The sequence below is a fragment of the Gouania willdenowi genome, chromosome 22 (assembly GCF_900634775.1).
Source record: "Gouania willdenowi chromosome 22, fGouWil2.1, whole genome shotgun sequence".
Classification (NCBI taxonomy): domain Eukaryota; kingdom Metazoa; phylum Chordata; class Actinopteri; order Blenniiformes; family Gobiesocidae; genus Gouania; species Gouania willdenowi.
Window position 1 is genome coordinate 27,644,064 of NC_041065.1, and position 25,178 is coordinate 27,669,241.

Sequence of the window (25,178 nt, forward strand, 5' to 3'; positions counted from 1 at the left end):
GCCGCTTTTGACACTTTCAACGTGTTTGGTGTGAACGCGCCATAAACCTGATACTGTTGACGCTTTGGATGCGTTTGGTGTGAACGTGCCATCATGCTTCAAGAAGATTGATTTCATGTATTTATGTTTAAATTGCTTTACATTCCGACATTTCTTTATTCTACACACAAACTGTTCCACAACCTGGTACCGAGTACTCATAGAGGGGCAGATTCACTAAAGGTTTAGGGGTATTAAAACGTGTGCAAAAGTCACTCCACACGCTAATAAGGGGTACAAACCCCAGGGAATCAGGACTGCGCACTCAATCCATTTAGCGCGTTTCCCTCTGATGAATATGTAAAGTAGGCAGATCTCATAAGGGGTGCAAAAAATGGGAGGGGGAAATGCAAATAAATTAATGCAGTGGGCACAATGCAATTCTTTAAACCTGGAACTGTTTGCGGTGATTGTTTTATGCGTCGAAAATAGTACAACCCACAAGCAGGTTGAAATGTATGGGGCCCTCAATTTTTCAGAAAATTTGCAATGAAAAGTGCAATTAGAATCTGATCCGGATGACACTCGGTGAAGCAATTGAGGAACCAATTCACAATTTGTCAAATTTCACAAAAAAATCGGTCAATACAAACAGAGATATGAATTCTTGGTTAAAATGTGATCAAACAAATAAACACAGGTGAAAATGTTCCATCCTGGGTGGAGGTAATGATTATTACAAAATATATGACTGCACATTTGATGTTATTTTTATGACTTTGAGGAAGAATAGTCAAAACTTTTACATAAAAAAGGGCAGGGGGAGGGCTGAAAATTATTTATCAATATTGCCTTTGCACAAGAAAATATCTACAGAAAATTTATTCTACAAAATCTAGAAAATGATAAATTACCAAATTCAGATTCAAATTTCTTTTGTCATTTTACTTTGCGTATGCATACGAGATGAAGTTCTCACCAGCAGTGTAGTGCAAAGTGCAACATAATAAAATTAAAAGCTGTAGATAAATATAAATAAAATAAAACATACATTTAAAAAAATGGCTAGTAGATTTATTTCAAGATTTTACTTCAAATCCCTAAACATATCAGCTTTAAACGAAGCCTTGATTAGACAGAGGGGAGGTTTCAGGTTCTGGTTTTGCGTGCAAAAGATCAAAGCGATGAGAGGGGCGGGTCACAGTGAGACGGACAGCGGCGTGGTTCTCCCAGGCCTTAATTGGCTCAGGTCTGCACCCTCAGATCTGGGGAAGTGGAGCGGGCCGATACACCCTATGATGGTGTTAAGAGGCCTTCCTCGCCGCTCGCTCAGCACCAGGCGTTCTGCTAACATCCCCTCCCCTCCCCACCAAACCAAACAAACCCCACCCCTGATCTGAGCAAACTCTGAGAAGAAACAGGAGCACAAGGGATGCCAGAAGGGGGGGGGGTAGCTGCAGCAGCCCTCCAAAAGTACACAGAGCAGAGCACAGTCTGTGCCTCAGAACAAATGGCCGGTCTGGTAGCAGTAAAAACAATGAGGAGGGTTAACACACACGGCCTCTTAAAACACATACAAACACACATGCTGAAGCACACACAGCCACATTCCTCTGGTGCATTTCACACTTGTGATAAGAAGTTGATAATGCTGATGGAGGCTGACACAGGTAACTTTATCCTTCACGCTAACACATGAATGTGGCGACAACATCTGGCCAGTAGGGCTGGGATATATGGACCAAAACTAATTTCTCGATATTTTTTCTCAAAATAGCAATATACAATATTAATCTCAATAATTTTATTTCAAATGAAGTCTGACCAGAAACACAATTATGAGTTAAATGTGATGATCCAAATGCCACACAGGCACACACCTGTACAATAAGTGTCACTTTATTCTTTTTCTCCTCTAAGGGGCAGCACGTGTGAGTGTGCCTTGTTTAAGTGAAGGTCTCAACAATCCATCTAACTGTACTTTGTATGCTGTTCTGAGAAGTAGCAAAACCAGTGACTCCTTTAAAGTATAAATATATCTCCCAGGTCTAATGGCCAGCCAACCAATCAGGAAGATATAAGCTTTCAAACCAATTTTCCTTTTCATTTGAGGTCTTTCTGACCCGTACACTACACACACACTGGGAGTTTTCCGTCCTTGCTGTGATTGGCCTTTCCGGGTCCGCCGCATGCACAGGAAATTGGAAGTGTCGTTGTTTATGTCTGTGGTTAAAAAAATAAAGCAAAGCACTGTCGTTTAGCCATATCTCACTACATCGCCACCAGAAAAGTGAACAGAGGCGCTCAGTGTTCCTGGAGCCATAGCTCAGTGCTGCTGAAGCCCAAATGCCCCAAGAAAACTAAAAAGGAGTGAACGGCCTTGTAAAACATGTTCCATGTCAGTCAACAATGTGTTTCTCCTGGATCGATGGACACGGCCAACCTTAAAAAATCAAACCTGACTCACACCCAAAAAATTAACATCAAGCCACAATGAATCCACACAAGTGGTGCTGCTGCAGTGGAGCTGGAAATACATGTCAGGAGAGGTAAGTGGTACATGTGGAGGAAATAAAAAGAGGCAAGGGAACATCTGCAGGCTCTTTTCTGTTCATAAAAATATACAAACCTGAAATTGTTTTTATAGGGTTTGCAAAGCATTCGACTCTCACAGAAAGCCAACGTCAACATTTCAGAGACGAGTCACAGGAGGATGTTATTGGCTTTTTTCTCCCACTTGCATTCTTGGTGAAATTAAAGTTTTCAATGTGACAAAAAACAATTTAACAGCAATGATTTGGCATCTTGTCTGGGGTTTATCCCTCATTGTGACAGAAGTGGGTTTAGACCAGTAGCTTGTGGTGAGGTTAGAGGCAGGTGATGCAATGTTTCCAACATTATTGGGAGCAGAACTGAGCAAAATGGGCCTTGCGCTTAAATGTGTTTGCGTATTCCTGCCCCAAAGGGAGACACAGGTTCTGGCACCGTTTTTTTAAATAAAAAAAATAAATTATAATGTTACTTTAGCAATGACGCATTAAAAAAAATTCAGTGTACTTTATTTACTCAATAGAAAGCGAGAATGTGTCCAGGAGAACTGTCCAGCGACTGTGAAAATTTGCCAAAGTTGTGTAAGTGCGTTTTCAACAATTCTACAATTTCATTTAGCAGACGCTTTTATCCAAAGTAACGTACAACATGGGCCATAAGGGTTAGGACACTTGGTCAACATCTCACAGTGATGGCACAGGTGGGATTTGAACCGGTGACCCTCTGATTTCAAGGCCGTTTCTTTAACCCCCAATTTAAATCAGTTTTCCACACATTGGATTTAATGGAACTATAACTTCACTCTAACTTGCCCTAAACAAACAATGTGTTTTTTTTGCTCCTCAACCCAAAGAGCTACTGAGCCATGGATCAGTGGTAGAGTAGATCGTTCAATAACAAAAGGGTTGGTGGTTCAAATCCTGCTCTATCCTGATCATTGTTGTTGTGTCCGTGGGCAAAACACTGAATGAATAATGTTTTCTGTAACGCACGTCGGGGTGGATTCACCAAAGGTTTAGGGGTAATAATGGGTACACACCCCAGGGACTCAGGACTGCGGCTCTTCTACGTGTCACAATGCGGCCACCATCTATTTGGCGCATTTCCTTCTGATGAATGTGTAAAGTAGGCGGATCTCATAAGGGGCGCAAAAAAATGGGAGGAGGAAATGCAAATGCAGGTGCCGTATATGGGGCAACAAAATGAAACGGAATCTAATACAAAACTGTTCAAAGGGTTCAAAAGGTATGCATCTTTTTTATTGTTCCACTTTTGCATTTAACACAAAATGCATTAATCAAAGAAATAAACACAATCAGATATATCAAAGTCAAAGTCATCTTTAATTGTCAATTTTTCAACATGTTTTTTCCACGTGTCTGTGGTGAAGATACCTTCGTCTGCAGTTTCCATCATATCATATCCTTCCTGGATATGGCTTATCTGCTCCTCACAAAGTGAAAGTTGAACTTGCTTCTCAATCTCTGTCAGTGGGTTCTCTTCCACCGGACCGCCACCAGTTTTATTTGCAGATGACTTGTTAAAAGCAACTTTTTCTGTTGTTCTGCACTTTATATCTTGCCATCTTCTCTTAACTTCAGCTGCTGTTACCCTACTTTTCCCCACATCATTCACTATTTCACTGGTTTCCTCTCAAGAGTAATACTGAGATGTCTTCGCTGTAATTCATCCATATTTCTATTAACTTCTTCTACTAACACTTCCAAATCTGCTGCTTCACCCTCCATGGTAAAACATGCACAAAATGCTCATTTAAATAGGGCGGTCTCCACCACTTCTGCATGTGCACTAATCATTGCTGCAATCTTAATGAATTGCTTGCAGCAGATGAGGAAACTGCGCCACCAAAGGAATTAGGGACGCACCTTTTTTACCACCCTTTATTTCAGATCTTAGTGAATCCGCCCCTTTGAGTCACATCAAAAAAAGTGCAATTTAAATCCAATCCATAATTAAAATCATTATTGGCATTCATTCCTCAGATGCACCCACACACCTGATTTGAAAGAGTGCACACAAATTATTTTTAAATAGGTGTAGTGAAGCAAGAAGAGATCATACAAAAAAGCAGGAGAGTAAGAAAATAATAGTGTCAATTTGATCAATTCATTTCAATGAACATTAAAGTTGTATACAAGCATAAGAAAATGATCTTGACATGTCAAAGTTTTGACATTTCAGGTATTTTTTTAAAACAAATACACTATGTTGAGGATTCCTAGTTCCCCTTTTTTGTTTTATTCTCAAGAGGAAAACCAAGAGCATTTCCCACTAAAGCAGCCCTTTCTTCATGACTTAATAAACTAAAACTCAGTGGTGCTTTGAGCATGAGGAATAAGCAACAAATGATTTCCTTCCTCCCTGAAAAGCTTTGAAGTTGTGTTGAAGAAAGAAGTGCTGAAATCAAGGACATGTTGTGTATCACTTAATAACAAGTTTAGCTCATTGCATGACCGCCAACCTTTCTTTACCGGTGACTCTCCTCCTCTTCCACCTCTCAAGGACACGTTCTCCTAACCTTGACAGTTGAAAGCTTTGAAAACAAGACAGAGGGCGACTGAGAAAAGCAGAAATATTGTGTTATCTGCTTAACTGACAGACATGTAGATCACGATGTGTGACATCCAGCATGTCGTCTTAGAGAAGGTACAACGAGATATTGTCAAGACGAAATAAAGAAAGATGTTATCTTCTGACTAAGTGGTATTTGCCTAAATCTTTAGAGTTGTTAGTCCTTCAGTGGATGGAAAGTGATACACGCGACCATATGGGCTTCCCCGTGTTGCAGTGATGGTAAAGCACTCCTTATTCTAGCCGTGTGCTATGTGTGAATGGAATCTTTCATAGTGCAGGAAGAGGAGGGGGAAGCCTGGCGACTCACAGAATTAGCTCTGTTTTTCTTTGCTAGATTTGGTGATGGATTATTTTGGGAGAAAGGGGTGCATTCAATAAGAGACATTCTTGCAATTCAGACTTAATATAGCTGGGGGTTTTTTTTACAAGCCGTGTGAGCGGGTTAACGAGCAGTCAATCTGTCATGTAGGCATTTGTGGAGGAGGAGAAGTTAGGAAATGTCACTATTACACAAAAAAAAACCCCACAGACAAAGACTTAAAGAACTGAGCAATGCATAGATGTGCAGCCACCTCTGCATTTATTCATTTCCTCATTTATAAAACACCTGTGGGTTTGTATTAATGTGTACTCGTGCTTTTCAGCTTAAACAAACTCCTTTTGCCTCTGAAAACATGTCTGTAAAGGGATACTTGACTGCTGGCAGCCTCTCTGGTAGAGAACACCTGGTAATACAATGAATCTATAATGCGTGCAACTTTGTCTCCCCGATGCAGGATATAGTTACTCAAACTACAGTGTAAACATCTTTTAATAAAAAGGATTTAGCTCCTTAATCTCCAGCCAAATGCAAGAATGTCTAACGCATCAAAAGGCCTTTGCACAGTGCCAGACTCGAGTGATTCATTAGAAAGATAAACACAGATCGGAGCGAGTGTATCTTCAATAGTATTTACATAAAGGATAAGAGGTGCGGAGACAGACAGAAAGCAGAGAGTTCGTCTTCCTCCTCCTCAGCAGCAATGTGATAGCTCAGCAGACCGTGCAAGAGCAGGCAACACTCCAACAAAAAAGGAGGAACAAGTTCAGTGGATCCATCGCTTCAAGGGAAATATTTCATCAAGATTTTCTTAAAAGCTAAAAGCATCTTGTATAGTGCATATCTGAGATAAACAGAATGGGGGAGAAAAGAGAGATCAAGGGGAGAAAATGCTTAAAAAAAATGTACATGAAAGCTCGGAAACCAAACCCAGACTGAAGGATGCACTTGAGACAGCAGGGGTTGGCTGAAGGCTAAAGGTGAAGTGGATGACGAGGCTCGGGGAGTGTGTGAAAGGCCACCACTACGGCTGCAAGTGCACAGCTATACATTTCACAGGATACAGATAAAGATCAGCGTGAGATGCAGAGAGAGTGGAGGAGAGCCACCTTCCAGGAGGGTCGGGAGGGTTGGAGGGGTGTTGGTGACACAGTGAGATGAGACGGGACGTGAGCAGTGGCTGCAGAAGGTGGAGAATGTCTTCTCCTTTTACCTCCATCCAGTCGTCCCGACCAGAAGCTTCACCCGCCGTGGTAATCAATACCCGTCATTTTCCTCCCTCTTCTTTCCAATCAATAGATAAGCATGGGCTAAAACCAGGGGGGACAATGGCCCTTTCTGTGTCACCATCAGATGCGGGCTGAATAGCAACTGCTTTGGTGGTGGGAATAGTACGGGAGCAGCTATTGGGTGACATGAGACACCAGAGAAACTGCAGGAAGGGGGGCGGATGGAGAGGAAAAACAGGGAGTAGGATGCTCCTCCTGGCCTGTTTGATTAAAGCAGAATCATTGGAATAACACTTTTGCCTGTTTAGAGGCATCTGCTTCCTTCCATAAAAACTCAAAAACAGACTCCTGTTGAAAGAAAAAAAAAAAAAAAGGACCCAGCTCAGCATCACTAAGCCTCTGTAAATGTCTCTATCACGCGGCCTTTGCCTGACAGGCCCTACTGTGGAGCCTTTGAACTCCAAGCTGCTATATTTCATTAAACTTGACTGCTGGCTCCTGCTAGAGAAAGGAGCATGCATGAGCGCCTATAGTCTGTTTTTACAGAAATATCAGCCTCAGTGCAGCAGCTAAGGCCCGCAAAGAAAGCACAACTCTTTAATATCTCAATGTTAAAAAAACTTTTTTGAAAAAGGTATATCCCTTTTTGCACTCGCTTCTTTATGTAAAAGGGTCTCTTTCTCCTGATATTTCCGTAAAGACCCTGCACTTTCCTGGCATATGAAAGTATGGAAAAGTATGGCATCCCTATGGAAAATCATCTACCTGTATAAACAGGTCTTTCACAAAAAGCTGGGGTGGATTTTTTTGCCATTTCATTGGAAAATAAAGAGAAGGTGCAGTGAAAACAACTCACAGCTCTGTATTGTGGGTGCATTTGCTGCTCAACCAAAACATCAAAGTCTAGCTTCTTTTGTTTTTTTTCCCCTTACAATCAAGCTTATATCAAAAATATAGATTATAGTGCCCTAGAAGTAGATAAAGTGTTGTTACTGTAGAAAAGATGAGTAATTGTTGGCCATTGCTGAGTTTTTTTTCTTCTCCATTTTCAAAAAGTAATCCCTGCAAGGTTTTTAATTGATTCTTTGACAACCCATTCAGGCACCAACACTATGGGTCCTGTAAGTTGTGAAATGGAGCCTCCAGATCACAGTTGTTGTTGCCAGTCAGCTGCAACCCATTTGAAAAATTGGATTTTTGTCTGAAGGATGGCACCAAAACAGCACGTCTCAGTCTCAAATGACATATGATACAGTATCAGAGAGTCCTCTGATGATGGCCCATGTTCTGGACTACAGAGACCGGGAATAAAGAGAATAATGTCTGGGCCACGGCTTAGACCGCTTGTCAAGACAGTAAAAAAAAAACCAAAACAACAACATTATCATTAGTTTAACAATACATAGACTGTCTATGATTTATAAAAAACAAGACATTGTGATCAGGTACAACAGTACAAAAATAATGCAGAATGATAAAATTGCATACATTTCATTATTTCTCAGGCCTGCCTACTTAATATCTAGTGGGGCAAGATTTGGCTCTTGAGCATAAATTAGTTTAACAGTTCAGATCTAAAAATAAACAATAGAGATTTCTTGAAGACACTTAAAAGTCTGAAACAAAACCTTGGATCTAGATAAGTTAGCAGTAAGTTTGAATCAAACACATTTGACGTAAAGTTCTTTACGGTTTAGTTGTTTGTTAGGCAGTGCACTGTAGGCCTCTCTAGTCGTGTTATCTCACTCCATTAGGCTAAAGCCTGGTGCACACACAGGGCTGAGTGTGTGCTTGGAGCCACTTATCAGAACAGAGGCATGAAGCGGGAGGCTGAGAGGAAGACAAAAGCCAAACAGAGAGACAGAGCAACAAAGAAAAGGCCAGAGGAAGGCAAAGGACTGAAGGGCAGCCAAAGGAGAGGGAAGCAAGGGCGAGGGTTAAGGAGCTGAGGACTGATTTAGAGAGTGTTCAGGTGCAGAGGCTAAGATGGCAGAGAGGCCTGCTTTAACACACAGCTCAGAGGAAGAGAAGTGCAGCCTGGGGAGTGAACAGGGATTAGGTGAACCCAGGCGGCAGCAACCAGGAATCCCAACAATCTCACACCCTGCTCTCTGGCTTGGGCTCAGCCTCGGCCACACGATACGCTCTGAAGAACCTTGCTCGCTCTTTTAAAGCAGGGCACTGTACCAGCACCTGTTTATTACCATACTCCAACATGTTTGGAGGTCGGCCAACCACTTGGCATTGAGTTGGGCATTGTGTGTGGACGGTCACACCACGTTTCTTGCTCCGGACTTCTGCTGCATGATCTTTATTGTTCCTTTCAGACCAAAAACATATTCAGTCTAACAAAGTAAATGTTAGCATTGGGGTCCAACTGTAGCCTATAAACAGACAACATGTAGAGCCTATGATGGAAAACAATGACTGCTCGGGAAAACTGGCAAAACCTCAGAGAGAATTCAACATGGGAGTCAGATTCCATTAAGACCTTTCTTTGTGGGAAAGGAGGTTGTTCTGCTTATTTAACAATAAACTGTAATTGCAGGACTTCTTGTCCAACAGAATCACAACCTCGGTGTTGTCACTTCAACTCATATTGAGGCGAGTAACAGAAAACCTGTCTCTGTCTGTGCACTGCTTGGGTTGGTGAGGAAAAAACACCACTAGTTCTCTTTTAGTGAGTTTATAACATCCTAAAGGTTTTAAACAATTACTGATAAGATGAATGAAATTTTACCAAAATGCAGGCCCGTTTACATTCATTACATTGTGTTTTTAGCATTATATCTAACTTGATTAGGTAACATGTACAACCTCTCAGCTAAACCTGATGTACTGTATTATTGATTCCTTGATCCGTCACATCACTGAATGTGAGTGGCTTTCCCCTGTTTGTGCCTCCAAAAACTCTCAAATGCACGGCAAAAACTAGCAGATAACAACATTGAAAAAAGTAATGGTTAGTAAAGGATGCCATCCCATGGTATTGATCTTGTTTCAAAACTTTGAGAAGACACCTTGTGGTTTCTACATTTATGCAAAGACTGCTAAAGGCTAATCAGTAAAAAAAAAACCTAAACTAGAACATACAGTAAAACCTCCTAGAATGTGTACTGAGAATAGTTTTTTGTTGTTTCATTGTCTCTATCAGTTGCATGCAAGGTGCATCCTGCCAATCTCTCTGCCCTCAGCCTCCCTACATTCCTCTTTGGGAAATAAGTGACAGTTCGAACTGTGCTCGGCTCATTGTTCACACAGAGACTGTAAATAACAACGTGCACATGTTATCAACAGTGGAGGACCACATACAAAAGTGACCTGGGTCAGATTTGAAAGAATGGGAATTGTGCTGTTCAGACTGTCTTAAACAGATCGGATACAGGTCACATACGGGCAAAAAGATCGGATTTGGGTCGCATTTGCCTGCAGTGTGAATGTAGCTTAGTGTGTCATTTCAAACACAGCCTGTGTTTTCCTATATTATTTAGATCTGTCTGTGCAGTGATGATGGGTCCTAATTTTGGGAACCACACGCAAGTGTACGGGCTTGTGTTCAACTAATCTCCATGAGACTGTAAAGCACTTTACACCAGTGGCTTTGTCTGACAGGTCCCTACAGGAGAGAAACAGTGACAGACTTTGATGTAGCAAGAGTGTTTGGGCAAAATAGAGCCATTCAGGTGGAGGCAGGAAGATGTACAGGAAACAAGAGGAGTGGGTGAGTGAAAGAGAAAGGCAGGTTAGAAAAAGAGGAGACAGAGCAGACGGGGGGGGGGGGGGGGGGGGGGGGGGGGGGGGGACTGGCAAAGCTCTCACTGACAGCAATAGGCCTCTTGACAATCCCTGAATATTGTCTGAAATCAATCTGTCATCATAAAGTCGTTGAGTCTGTCATTACAATGTAGTACTCGCCCTTTCACGGTGACAATTTGTTCAGTGCTTTACCGGTTCCTCTTACTGCCTGTGCCCATTCAAAGGTCACTGCCACGTCTGTCTGTCTGTGTCTTTGTTAATCAGACGCACTATAGTTCCTTTTGTCGAGGTGACATGAACGGAAACAGCCCACTGATGACCAGAGCAGATGTCCTGCTGCAAGGACTTCTGGTACATCAGAGCAGTCCTGTATTTTTAACCATCCACCCGACTGTGAGAAACCCCTTTAAAAAAAATAATGAACACGACTTTGGATCTACAGCTGTGCTGCCGCTCGGTCAGGCTGCAGTTAGCCACGGAAATGGGTCGAGGTCAAACTTTTACGTGCTCACAGTGCTAATGCTGTATTGTGTTGGTTTAATGGTATAATTTGTTCAGTTGTTTAAAGTAGAAAAAAAGTAAAGTGTTTGCTTTTACTTTGTCACACAGTCCAGTTTTGCAAAGAGGTTGAAGAGATTAGCTGATGTTGCCTGAAAGGGAGAGAGGGGAACTTGGTCAACCCCGTTGCCAGGTTGGGTTTATCTTTTAGAAGTTTGTTTGGTTTTACAATGCATGGGTTTCCATTTACAACCTGAAATCAAGTGTTTTGGTTTGAACGACAACCTAAATACACAATGGTTTAGCATTTCTGCCTCACAGCAAGAAGGTTCTTCTTCAGGATGTATACTGTAAGGGTGGTGAAGAAATCAATAATTAATTAATACAACAGGTCATTCCTGCAATCGGTCATCAGAATGTAGAACATTAGCATAGTCTGAAGTGTTTTTTTCCTCATCTTGTAAATAATGTAATAATGTAATAATGTTCACTACCTTACAATGTGCAATATTACTCAGTACTCATTGTAAATTTGCATAGTTCAATTATACTATTATAATATTGAAGGTGCAGTGTGGTGTTATGCAAAAGAGAAGTCAAATATTTCAGCAGCTGACTGATGTTAAATGGAAGATCAATCATCAAAAATTTAAGCAAAAATTGGTTTGAAATCGAATCTGACTTCAATAATTGGAATCGAAAGGGGAAAATTGACTCATTCACCACAAGAGTAAAAAAAAGAATGCTGCTATTCAGCTAATAGTAAGTCAAGACACAAAATGAGTGCATGAATGGAGCAGTGCATACATTTGCCAAGCCTTGAACTTCAAGTACATCCAAGGGCTGCAGCAGACTCACGTCCCTGTGCATGAGGAAATTAAATCAGTTTCACTGCGTAGTGCTGAGCTGTAGCATGAAATAGCGGTAGCCCAGCTATAAAAGATGACAGAATATACGCCTTGCGCTTGAAATGATTTTTCCTGCCACTCCACTCTTTGTGTCAAAGCAGAGATGTTTTTCCCATTCGTCTCCTAGCAAAGGGTCCCTTACATTAAGAAAAAAAATCAGACAATTCCCCCTCCGGAATCTCTGCTTTGCTTAGAAATGGGTGCAAATGCATTCCTACTTCCCCAGCCTGTACAATCCCAATAAAACCTCCTATTTTGACGTAGTGTGACAAGCAGTCACTCAGATGGGACTCTTTATATCGTCAGTGAAAAAGGCCCAATGCAACAAAAGGGCCGCTCAAAAGAATCGTGAATGAAAAACAAAGTGGAAGTGAAAAAGCCACGAAGCCAAGTGGGGTCTCACTGGGAGCCCATTGGAGGTGAACTGAAAAGAGACGGGGAGGAAGGAAATAGGAACGAGGGACTGGGCGGTGTAAAGGGGGGGGGTCACAGGCGGCTGAGGCCTCTTTCAGTGCTCGTTATCCCAGCCGTCCACTGGCTCGGCTTTCTTCAGACCCAGCCAGCCTTAACTGCTGCCACCACCACAACATTCAATCAACCTTTTAACTGCTGAGCGCTAGGTCTGGGTGCTTAGAGGATGTGTGCCTGTGCGAGTGTGTCTCTGTGTGTGTGTGGGCATGTGTGAAGTGATTCTGAATGAAACCCCCACAGAGAGGAGGAAGCAACAGAAGAAAAAAAAAAAAAAACAAGGACATTAAACTTCCATGCTTCTTTTATGAGCAAACACGTGCTCAGGTATCTGTGATGTCAACAGCTGGGACACAATGAGAGCCCTGACAACAACATATGACGCGACGTGCAACGGGTATAAACCAAGGACAGATGTGGTCTTCTGATAAGTCAAAGAAAGACTCCAGCAGCACAGAAACAAACAGGCTGCAACAAGTACAGCATGAAACCACATGGAATACGATGGGACAGATATGATTCCCTCTGTTTAAAATCAACTTTTCATTCACGAGCATCACAGCGGCAACACAAAAACCTGTGCTGAGTAGTGTTGATTTTGACAGCACATTTTTATTTACTTTTAGTTCAGTTATAGTCTAGTGTTAGCCGGTAAGGCAAGTCAATGCATTTCATACACAAGGCAATTCAATGTGCTAGTTTAGATGATCAAAAAGTGCAACAGAAAACATTCAACACCTTAAAAACCAAAAAGAACATTTAAAATTAGCAGTAAAAACATTAATTCAACATAAACATGATTAAAAATATTCCTCAATCATACACAGTAGAGAAAAACAGTGCCTTTAACTTGGATTTCAAAATGTTCACATCGGATGCTGACTTCAGCTGTTAGTCAACTAAATGACATTAAAATGCTAGTCGACAGATATAGTTTATTAAAATATACAGGATAAGAGTTTATGCATTTTTAAAAGATTTATCTACCATTAATCATGGAACGGTGTTAAGGTTTGAAAACACACACAGATCACATGATCACGAGTTCTGATTGGGTTTCATCCCATGTGATCAAATTCTAGTTTTTCTTATAAGTCGACGAAAATATAGTATATTTTAATGAAGTTTTTACTAACATGTATTTCGTTTAAGTGAGTCATAGTCTAGTTATTGGCAGTTGACATAAACTATGACGAAAAACATTTAGTCATCAAAATGAACACCCACGCTCGATTCACATTAAGACAATTGGGCTGTTTTTGTCTCGACCAAGGATGGCAAATTCCAGATTATTTTGTGTTTTGTAAAACAATTCTATAAGATTGTCCTGTGGTCTGAGGTTTGTTGAGAATTAATTTGTCCCAGTTTTGAAAGGGCTCGGGCCGACAACCGAAAATATTAAATTTGTTTAATTTTTACCACCAAAAGTTTTTGAGTGTGGAGGAAAAGCCAACAATTCCCGACTTGTGACCCCTTGATTGGAATGTAGCCAATCACAAAGCGAGCCGACTGAAAAAACACGTAATGTTGCGTTCCATCGACATTTCCAAGTTGAAAATTTTGATGTCTGAGTTCAACCGAGTTCAACTTCAGCACATCAAAATATCTCAAAGATTGAAGACATGTATGGATTTTTTTTCCTGATTTTATCGAGCTCCGACTTCAGGTGGCGTTCCAAGTCAGTTTTTCAGGTAGGAGGTCGGAGAATCCTTGGTTGCTTGAAACACAGCATTATATCACGTTGTTAGATCTCGTTTGATTACGCGAGATGTTAGCCTTGGAGGAAGAACAGTGGTGGGACAGTATTGTTCTGTGTGTGTGTGCTGTGTTGAGATTATCAGAGTTCACACACGCACACACACACGCACACACACACACAGAGTACGATCAAAACTGTTCTATGCCAGATTTCTATCTTCATGTGTGGGGTCTGTAACAGATAAAACATCTTTTCAGATTTGTAAAATCATTATGTGTGTACCCCAGTTAAGAGAAGTCCTCAAACCACAGTGCAAAAAACTATGCTAAGAAAGGGCTAAAAAGACCACAACAACCAAAAACAGTCTCTAACCCTTCCCGAGAGCCTGTTTTTCCGTGTCTGTTGAGCAAGAATTGCACCAATAGATTTAGAAAGAAATCCTTTTCTCTGTGTTTTACTGAAGTAGTTGATGTTGGAGCAGCATGCAGATATTTTACACCTGAATGCTTCCACAGAAACCATTAGAAGTACTTTATTTTGGCAAAGGTAAATATGTGGGAGAGACGGAAAATGGTTAAGTGATGGAGGTCAAGTTATATTTTTTTAAGCTTACACTTTAAAAAAATTGACATCCATTGGAAAACTTTCCTTGCGATGAAAGAATGGGTCAGTAGAAAACTCATAATTTGACTTACAAGAGGTATAATGAGGATGTGTCGCCAACACAGAGAGACAAGGTGAGGAGGGGGGGGGCTGTGTGGGGAAGGTGTGCATGAAAACAGAGCAGCAGGACTGGAGAAACAGAGAGAGCTTTGACAGAGGGATTGTGCAAACCAAAGTTCCCAATTTGGTCCTGAAATGTTATTGCAAGGTCACTTGCAAGGCTTGTTACCACCCCCACCCACGGCTTCACCTTCAACCATTAGCCCACGGTCTCATCTTCGCCCAATTGTGAAACCACTGTCCAGCAAGAACTCTCAAAACACACACAAAATGACTCAGAAAAACATACATTACAGAAATATACCCAAAAAGGACAACAACAAAAAACACTCAAGATGACTACAAATATACAAAACAACTACAAAAATTACTCAGAAACACACAAAATGACTCATAATACATCCAACAACAAAACTATGCAGAATGGCAGTAAACTATGCAAAACAACAACAAAAATGTGCAAAACAACAAAAATGACAGAAAAGCGCACAAAACAACAGCAGAAATACACAAAACAACAACATTGACACCCAAACCCTTCGTTGTTTTCTGCATTAATGCTCGGATTGGTCCTCATTCAAAACAATGACATGAATGTTGATACTTTGGCCCTTAAATCGGAAAAAAAATCTAATTTTTGTGGCCCCCCAATGTGATCTCTGGTCTATAGTATCATCACAAACTTATTCCTCACCAATCAACATTGAAAACATGTGATTCATGTGTCTGTTTAGGATGAGCAAGAGATTTGATAGTGATGGATCTGAATGGCGTTACGTCGCCGTCTCCATGTCCGACTGCGGTTTTCCTGAAGGCTAACAGAAGCTAAAGGAATCCCGTTTGCCTCAGCCCAAATCCTTTCAGCCAGCAGGCAGAGTGTGTGTGTGGTCTGAAAACACTGCCGGAGCCAACAGCCCAAACAAACTAATGAGCATTGTACACACACGCGCACACACACACACACACACGCACACACAGACGAAGGGTTTTGCTTTAAAAAACAAAGAGACATCGAAGAAAGTTAACTTTGTGTGTGCTGCACATTAGCATACAGCTGAAAGTGTCAAATACTGCAGGGAGACCTGGACTTGTTGAAATCCCGCATGCATGCTAATTGAAGGGGCCATTACAGACAGTCAATGAGGGGGAGTGCTGCTCACAGGGATTATACGACCCCTGCTTAAGCAAACACCAACTGACCTCCATTATGGCTACTTATCACAGCTACAGCCCTTTCCTTTCTTTCCTCTCTCTGGGGGTGATGTCCGACACATTCCTCTCTCTAAACGTTTCCTCCTGAACTGACAGGATCAGCAGTGAGCGTTGATGGATGGTGAACATGGATTGTTATGGTTGCAGTAGCATTATTTCCGTGATAGAAGCAGGGCGATCGTACTTGGTTGGCTATTATTTCCACCAGGTGAAGGAGCTGGAGTGGTATTAGTCGCTGGTGCACCTCGAAGGTTTTCCAAATTGCCCCATGCTCCTTGAATGTGTTATTATCATGACTTTTTTTAGCCTGCTTAACAAAACACATGCACTGAATCGGATGGACAAAAGCAGCTTTCTCCCCAGGAAATTTTCACAGTGTAGGGCAGGGGTGTCGAACTCATTTTAGTTCCAGGGCCAAATATGGACCAATTTGATTTTAAGTGGGCCACAGATTTTAGGTGTGTGCCGTAGTTTTCACTTCCACGTATAAAAAACATATTAATGATAAAGTAAGAGGGGCACCAATGTCATTCAAGCAATAAGTAACAGATATAAAATTTTGTTGATTTTGTGACCGTTTTTGTTTAATTTAAGGAATTTTTGCTGAATAATTTGAGGAAAACTCAATAAAAGTTGAGAGATCTTTCAACAATTTCAAATTAAAAAGTAATTGCTATTGTAATATAAGCCATATGAAATATCTACAGCTGAATTAGTGGAAAATTTACACAATGAATTGAATGCTCTAGTCCAGTGGTTCCCAAACAGGGGTACATGTACCCCTAGAGGTACAGGAGCACATTGCAGGGGGTAATCGGAAAGATTTAACAATTAATTTAAAAATAATTGGGAAATGATCCTAGTTCCTTTTTAGGCTATTTTTTTGGACAAATTCACCACAAACTAACAGTACTTTTGCCCAATAAAATACTATATGTTCTTGTAATTTTTTGAAAGATGATTATTTTATGCCATTTTATCACACTTCTGACAATAGAAGACAATAATTAGCTACATTTTTCAAAGGAGACCATATTTACTTACTATTGAAGTAATCACAAAAGAGCATTTTGGGAGCCTAGACTAGAGTCTAGTCTAAAGGGCCGGTTTTGGCTTCCCGGGCCTTAAGTTTGACACATAGGTTGATAACGTGGTGCCGCCGCGAGTGTTGTACAGGAGTCTGTATAACATTTTATTCAAAAGACTGATTCGAAGACACACTTTTCAAATTTAAATGAGGTATTATGGGACCCACAGTAATATCGAGTCCCCCCAACTCATTTATTCTATATCTTTTTTTAGCAGAGTGTTCAGCTACCAGGCCCCTCACCTTTGGTAACAGCTCCAAGTTTACGGGAGGCTGCTACCCTCTCCACCTTTAAGGCTAAACTCAAAACCTACTTATTTGCTAAAGCGTATACCGAATAATAGCGTTAACCTAACCACGAAGAACAAAGCCCTAAAACTAAAAACTTAGGAACTAAATACTAAGATTATATAGCAGAACACCAACTCTATATTCATACACAATCCACCATCTACACATACAGCAGCTGTAACGGGTTGCAATGGGTGAAGTCCAGTCAGACAAGGTTGTGCCAGATTCCAGCCAACCCCCCACTTCTGAACCTTGTTGTATACCCATCACACTGCTTACACCACATTTACACTGATGTCCACCCTATACTCATTCTCATTCCACTCACACATAAATTAGCACCAGGTGTTTCCATGCAGGCAGACCTGCTAATAGTGTATCATGTTTTTCTGCAGTCTGTGCCTTCTCCTCGCCCTTCTCTCTCTTTTCTGTTTCAAGCTGGTTAAAACAAAGCATAGAGGGCGAAATCACAGTGAATGGGATCAAAATCACAACGTAGCGTGCCCCTACTCTCAACAGCGCTGGCAAGAACCCCGGTTATGTAGTAACTCTTTTTCTTGTCAAGTTTCAGACCACAGAAATTAGGAGTGTTTAGAATTAATTACTGGCGCCCTTTTCGAACAAAGGTAACCCACTGCATGTAATAATCCATCCATTGTTCCATACACAAATGGACTCAGACTCTGTTATGAGGCTACAGAGAGCTGAAAAAGGCTGGGCGGGAGTAAAGGTCAGCTCATGCCTTGTTTTAACGACATCACATTAACTTAACTCACTTCCTCTGACTTTACACTGGTGATAAATGTGAGGAAACAGAGAGAAACAGGGGAATAGACAAAGAAATGTGGTACAAAGTATACCATTGTTCTCATAATATTCTGATTTATTCTCTAATCAGATACACTTTTTTCTGCCAAGTACACACAGCAGTGTGCTTAAATGTTCATTCATAACAGTTCAACTAACAAAAGATGCACAGAGCATCACGCAGGACTTAAAAATATATTCAGTGAGGATGAAGTTAGAAAAATTTCAATGAATTGGTAACAAAACAAAATGTATTAAAGGTGAAGAAATACCGTAATTCTCTGCATTTTTCCTTTCTTTATTCTCCCACTAAAAACTGCTTTTGTCCTTTCCTGCTAATTAGGGACCATTTAAAAAGAGGACTTTGGGGCATATTGTTACAGCTAACCTGGCTTCATTTGGGTGAAAGGAAATGGAAACACTGTGCAGAAGCCAGCCTTGTGATTATCTTTAAAACCCCCTGGCACACAGTTGATCTAATTCTACCTTCTCGTTACTAATCCATGACGTAATTCTGATATAAAATGTATACTTACGTGCAAAGTTTCAGGAGGAGTTATACTTTCGACTTACAGTGTGGCTCTAAAGGTGTTGGTGGTGAGGAATAACGTGCATTCATCCCAAAAAAAACAAACAAACCATGGTTCTAGATTGCATGCACCCACAACCATGTGCATGTGTGTGTATTTGTGTTTGAGTACGTTAACCAGTCCTGATAGATTACAGAGACACCGGGTGCTCTTGCTTCCTGCAGAGCCATGTGTCCAGGTTTGGAGCGTTTTTCAATCAATGGAGCCCAGTGCTCTGCAGGCCTGTCACCACATTAGAGGCTCTGCTGGAACACATCACTATGCACCTCCTGCAGCTGCTGCTGGGGCTGGAGGGGAAGGATACACCGGACTGGGATGGAAGTGTAGGGGCTCCATGAGGGTTTTAAGAAACAATTTGTTGTTGTCTGAGTAGTAGAGCTGGGATGGTATTATGGGTTCACCCAGTGCGCGCACACACACACACAAGGGATGCAGCGCTGCTTTGCTCTGTCTTGGAGAATGAGGTCCTATTTCCTCTGTACACCACATCACTGGGGGCTGTGCAAAGGAAACAGGACCTCATTCATGCTTTTAAATGTAAATAGTTCCTTAAACTTTTACAAATGTGCTGCAGTATTTCATCAGTAATGCAATGAATTATAGGTGAAATTGGCTGAAGGCATAATAAACACAGAAAAATGGACAACCTTTAGTACCGAAATTTTTTAGGCTTTTTTTTTTTTTAAAGGTTTCTATCGTTATTTTTTTTTAACGTGATATTTATTGCCTAAAGCATGCAGACTGAGGCCAATACAAACGTGATATTTGTGTGTGTCTCAAAGATCTCTGTTGTGAAGTTGCTCACAGCGCACACAGGGGGGCAGACGTCAACTGCTCAGTAGCTGACCCTCTTCCACAGAGCGTTCTATGCACTTCTTTAACACCTTTGTTTTCCTCCACCTCAGTATGTGAGGATGCCAATTTTCATCTTGGAAAAGTTTCTTTTCTTGTTTGACCTCAGTGGGGGGCGGGGCCTCCGAAACAGGAGGGCGTAACATAAAGTTAATGATGATCGAATTCAGCCACCGGATTTATCAACACCCGATCATTTGGTGCGGGTACGAACTCAAATTTGTACCCGTTTTCATGCAAGGTGATAAAAAATTAATAAAAACCATTTTTTTAAAAATTAAAAAAAAAAATCAATCCGGGGAGTAATTATCAGTTTTTGAACTTATCACCAAAAAAAACAATAATAATAATTTTGAAAATGTTTCTTAATATTGCGATGTAATGTAAATCAATTTTTCCGACCCCTATGAGTAGTTTCTAACTCGGAGCTGGTAGAGAATGAAACTTTTTGGTTCGTGTGTGTGTATACTGGTGGGGCACTCCGTGGCAAAGAGGGCCAGGGGTCAGATGTCACCCAGTGGGCGTGCACTATAGCCATTCCCACTCAACGTTCTTGAAGCCAAAATACGACGCTTAGTGACGCTTCCCTCTTGCAAATATGACTTCATTTGCAGCCAGAGTCTGCGCAGTAGGGTCTGGCGGGAGGAGCCCTGGTAAGACCTGCTCTGATGACTTACGCAGCCCAGCTAACCCAAGAACTTGAGTATCTTTCCCACTGGAAGTTCTACCAACGTCTTATTCAGATGATCAGATCATAGAGGTTAGTACTAGTACTAGTAGCTCAAAAAAGACAAAAAAAACTGAACTGAAAAGTTTTATGGCATCTCGGCTTTCCTTTACGGCGTAACTGCTAATGCTTTTCACAAAAAGAGCTACGCAAGATCCACGACTGTCAGTCATCGTCATATACGACGTCAAATCCCATTTTTCAAGCTTAAATAACTCATTTAAAACAAACTTCACAGAAAAATTAGCACTTGTAAACAACCGTAGGGTGATAATAACTAATGAACACAGCAGAGTTTAGGTTTGGAAAAAAATTATGCATGAGTACTTTAACTTTACAGTTTGACCCACATCCCATGTGTTATCATTGAGGAGGCGGGGTTTATGACCTATACTGCAGCCAGTCAGCAGGGGAAGCTCTAAAAACAAAAAAAGGTTAACTTCCCTGTGAGCTTGTCCCGTCCATTCTTTTTACAGTCTATGATGTCACTTGATGACTGACAGCAACAGCCTTGCGCTCCTCCCAGGTGCTCCGTCTCACGCGCCGACAACGGCAGTAAAGTAACACGTCCAACGTCGTTCCATTGCCTCACGCCTCAGTCCAAGGTGGCTTGTGTTTTTATAATATAAACTACATTTGTCAGAGATGTCCTCATACCTTGTTAACTTTTACAGGAACAGCTTTACAGCACCGGCTGGCCCTCACTTCTTCTATAAAAACACACGTTTGGAGTCCGACTCCCTGACTGACTGTATTTCACAGCTTGTCAGATGCAGGTTGTTGCATTTGGACGGTGAGATTTAACTCCATGTATCGCTGCTTCTGCCTGGAGGATATTTACAGTCATCCAATTGCCGAGCATCATTCAGAGTCATCTGCTGTCTGTCTGTGCATCTGGAGCCACTTTAAGGGAAATTATGAGAAGCAGGCTATAAATTCTTATTTTTCTTGTCTTACGTGAAATCAATTTCAAACCATCGGCCTGTACTTCTGGTCATTCCGTTTAGGATTTTTCCCTTCGCTGACACATGTTAATCTGTAAACATACAAAATTGACTGTCTAATCAGATTTAGGCCCTCACGTTTTGTTTACTTTTAGCTTAGTCGCGCCGTGAAGGCACAGCAGCCACACTGTGAATGAGGCATTGTCTGCAGTCAGACCCACAGATCTAATTTCCCCCTTTAAAATCCACCGACCCCCCCTCCTGCACCCTCTAACCGGAGCCATAGCCACATGCAGGTACCACATGTAGATGACTATACAGTTAATAAACTTGTAATAAAATATGTTTTGTTTTTAGATTCCAGCAGTGTTGCATTTAAATCACATTTTGGCTCGAGCTGCCTCAGACATGGTTCATTGAGTCTGTGATGACGGATGAAATCACAAGCACTGCCTAAACAGCTTTGCACAAGTTGGCTGTAAGTTGGACTTGTATAGCGCAGTATTGATGCTGGTAGAGAGAGTCATGGTTGGACTTCTCAAATCTCTCTTTCACACTCGCACACACACTTAGGCCAACCAAAGAAGAGCTGGTCAATTACAAAGGCTGTGTTCTAATACACGTTCTAACGTGCTACTCATACTAAGTCTGACGTCAAAATAAGTATGTAGTGCACATGTGTCAAACTCAAGAGCACCCAATTCGGCTCTCGTGAGAAAGTAAAAATGAATGACTGTGTAAATTACCAATAAATCCAGTTGTAGTTATCTAAAATCCACCAATTTAATGAAACTTGACAATATTTTTAGGAGCTTGCATTTTTCCTTTTTTTATATCACATGAATGCAGTCATTTTTAACTGCAAATTGTGGAAAAAAACCTCGATATTTCCACAAAGCTTGCAATTTCTCACAAACTTCCTCTAATTACACAAAAATTGGTAACAAAATCAAGAATTTTTGAAGTGAATTGAACTGATATTGAAAACGAGGGCACAATGATGTTAAACATTTTTATTTTTTCCCACCACCTAAAATCTGCGGCCCACTTCAGATCAAATTGGTCCATATTTGGCCCCTGAACTGAAATGAGTTTGACACCCCTGATGTAGTGCATTTCAAATAGATAGTATGGAAAGATTGAGTACGTGAGATATACCGGGATGTACAGTATATCGGGACATTTTTTAAGTATGCACGTTTGGTACACTAGTCATACTACACTCTGGGATCAGCTTCCAGCTAAAAGTTAAACATTCTTTTTTCAAAATAAAAGCATCTCTTCTTGTCTTCCATTAGTTTTTTAACACTTTTGTAAATAGGGCTCTTTTCTTTTAAGCTAACCAGAATTTGTGTCAATAGCACAATGGAGGGTCTCCTAAAATCTCCGAAGTGTCAAAATAAAATGTGTATACACAAGTTTTATGGATCAAGTGACCACATGTTGATATCTACTTGGTCACGTTCTCACTTAAAATGCTTTTCAGAACACGGCACATTTATTAACAAACACAAAATGTGCCACTTTTGGCTTTTTCTACTATAAAGGACAGCATGTGTGAGTGAAACTGTGCTTTTTAACGCTGTTCTGAGAAGTAGTGAAAGCACCGACTCCTAAAACAAGTGTTTTAAAACAAAATAAGCTGTATAATATACTGTACATATATCTTGAATATTGATATATTGCCCAGCCCTAGTTGTAGGTTCGAAATGCATCTTGGGAAACTTGGAAGTATGCTTCAGCGGTAACGCTCATCATCCTAACCATACTTACAGTATATACTCATTGAGTGTGTCGTGTATAGTACGTTAGTATGCGATTTCGAACACAGCCACTGACTTTTTTCTTCCACCCTGCAGATGAGGGATGGTGTTTGTTTGCTTAGGTCGGACTAGCTCGCCCTCCCTCATTGCCGCGTGTTGATTTTGGGCAATGTTTACGGATTCTTCAGAAGTTCTTTTCCCCGAACACCAGCATTAACGACCCAACTGGGACTTTTCTTCACGCTCACAGGAAGCCAGCTAGTCAACATAGGTGTACGGTAAATGGGAGCTCTATAGATGCGATAGTAACGTAACACATACAGGGACCACAGAAAGTAAAGAAACCATGAACGCTCACCTCTGATGCAGTCAGCCAGAAAAACTGCCTCAAAGATGATCAGCACAATCTTCAGGATGTTCATGCTTTCCCAGGACAAATTCATATTTCCTCAATCTGAAAGACAAACAAACACGTTCCCACTGTGTTGACAAGCATCATGGGAAACTCAATCCTTTTACAGTCAATATCTACCTAAAATACATTAGCGTCAAGGGTTGTGCATGAAGTTTACCAAACTCTCTCAGAAATACATATTAAAAGTTTGTTTTGTTGAGTTATATGCATCCATCTCTTACAGTGAGTTAACCTTTTTGTAATCTAAGGGTCTCTAAGCTGCAGTTTAGCAGGATACATGTAAAAAAAAAAACAACCTTCAAATTAATATAGGCATAATTAGCACAGGGCAATATATCGAGATACAAGATATATCGAGTTTTCTGTTTTGGCGATATAGAAAATTACAATATCGCCTATATCAACACATTTTTATAGCTTATTTTGTATTAAAATACTTGTTTTAGGAGTCGTTGCTTTTGCCACTTCTCAGAACAGCATGAAAAGCACAGTCAGATAGATTTCTGAGCGTGTCCTAACCCACACATACCCCTTAACAAGCCACACTACAAAACTCACTCACACATGCTGTCTCTAAAACGCGAAAAAGTCAAAAGTGGCACAGCTGTTTGATAATAAATGTGCCTGGGTGGCATTTTTCACCAGCAAATTTAACCCAGAATTATCTTAAATCGCATATGGACATTTAGAGAAAACATATCGATTCATGAGTTTTGGTGCATATCGCCCAGCCCTAACACTGAGTTAACCTGTGTAATCTAAAGGGTCGCTAAGCCATGGAGTGCTTGGAGAATACCAGCATACTCAGGGGAAAATATATAAACTCTACTGTGAAAACACAGCAGCTAAATCTGAAGCACAGCATTTTAGTGAAAACATTGCTTTGTTTACTTTGTCTCACAGAAAACTGTGGAAACTGTGAAAAAGTGTCTAAAAACTTTGCAGCAAGTAACTAAGAAACTGGTAATTTATACCCACTATACATTCTGACTGGGTTTACAATAATAAAACCCCAAATAATAAATAAATTAAATTAAAAAAAAAAAAAAAAAAAAAAAACAGCATTACTATTCAAATCTGACACTTACTGTATCTCGTGTTTCTCCTCACACACTCAATATATTTATTTAGTAAAAGTCTACTTTAGGTTTGTTCATTTGTTTATTGAAATCTTCTGAATAATATTAACAAGTTCAGTTTTAATCAATGGGCTTCGTTGCAGCTGAGTGGAAGTGAAACCACTGCTTAGTTTTAAGATGAAATAAGATGTGCAACACAAGAGTTCAAATCAAGGTGAATTAGTGAAAACGCACCTTGGTATTTAGAGAATTAGGTCAACCTTGTGTCCGCTTCTTGACACAAATGCCATCAGCTGAAGTCCGTGTGGATCCATGAACCAGAGCTGACGGAGGGTCGACTTTTCACCCACTACTGTGGGTCCAGTTCAGGACGGATAGTGGCTCCCAGAGCCAGAAATGTCTGTAAATCACTGTGTTCTACGCTCAGTCCTGCTCACAGCCTCCTTCTTGGACTAATAGAACTATCATTAAGTCCCGCACAAGCACTCACAGACCAGCGGAGACTGGCCCCGCCCAGTGGCTGCTGAGGGCCAATCACAGCCCGCACGTGTTAACTCTTTACCGCGCAGAGACTCCGCCTCAGATGACGGATGACGCTCTCTGGCACGAGCCACATCAACCAATTCAACTACATTCATGTTTGAAGTTAAACTTATCCCAAAACCTCACAAACAAGGACACAAAAAA

General features: G+C 40.9%; 1 protein-coding gene across 1 annotated transcript in view; it reads right to left on the reverse strand.

The window, feature by feature from the left end:
* Positions 1–24,947, reverse strand: part of LOC114456332 (fibroblast growth factor receptor-like 1) — a 45,474-nt gene extending 20,527 nt beyond the window's left edge. Inside the window, exons 1-2 of the mRNA XM_028438021.1 lie at positions 24,726–24,947; positions 23,356–23,451 (exon numbers count right to left, since the gene is read on the reverse strand). Of these exons, the coding sequence (XP_028293822.1) occupies positions 23,356–23,440 (85 nt within the window). The 5' untranslated portion in view covers positions 23,441–23,451; positions 24,726–24,947. The remainder of the gene's footprint in view (positions 1–23,355; positions 23,452–24,725) is intronic.
* Between the last annotated feature and the right edge of the window lie 231 nt (positions 24,948–25,178).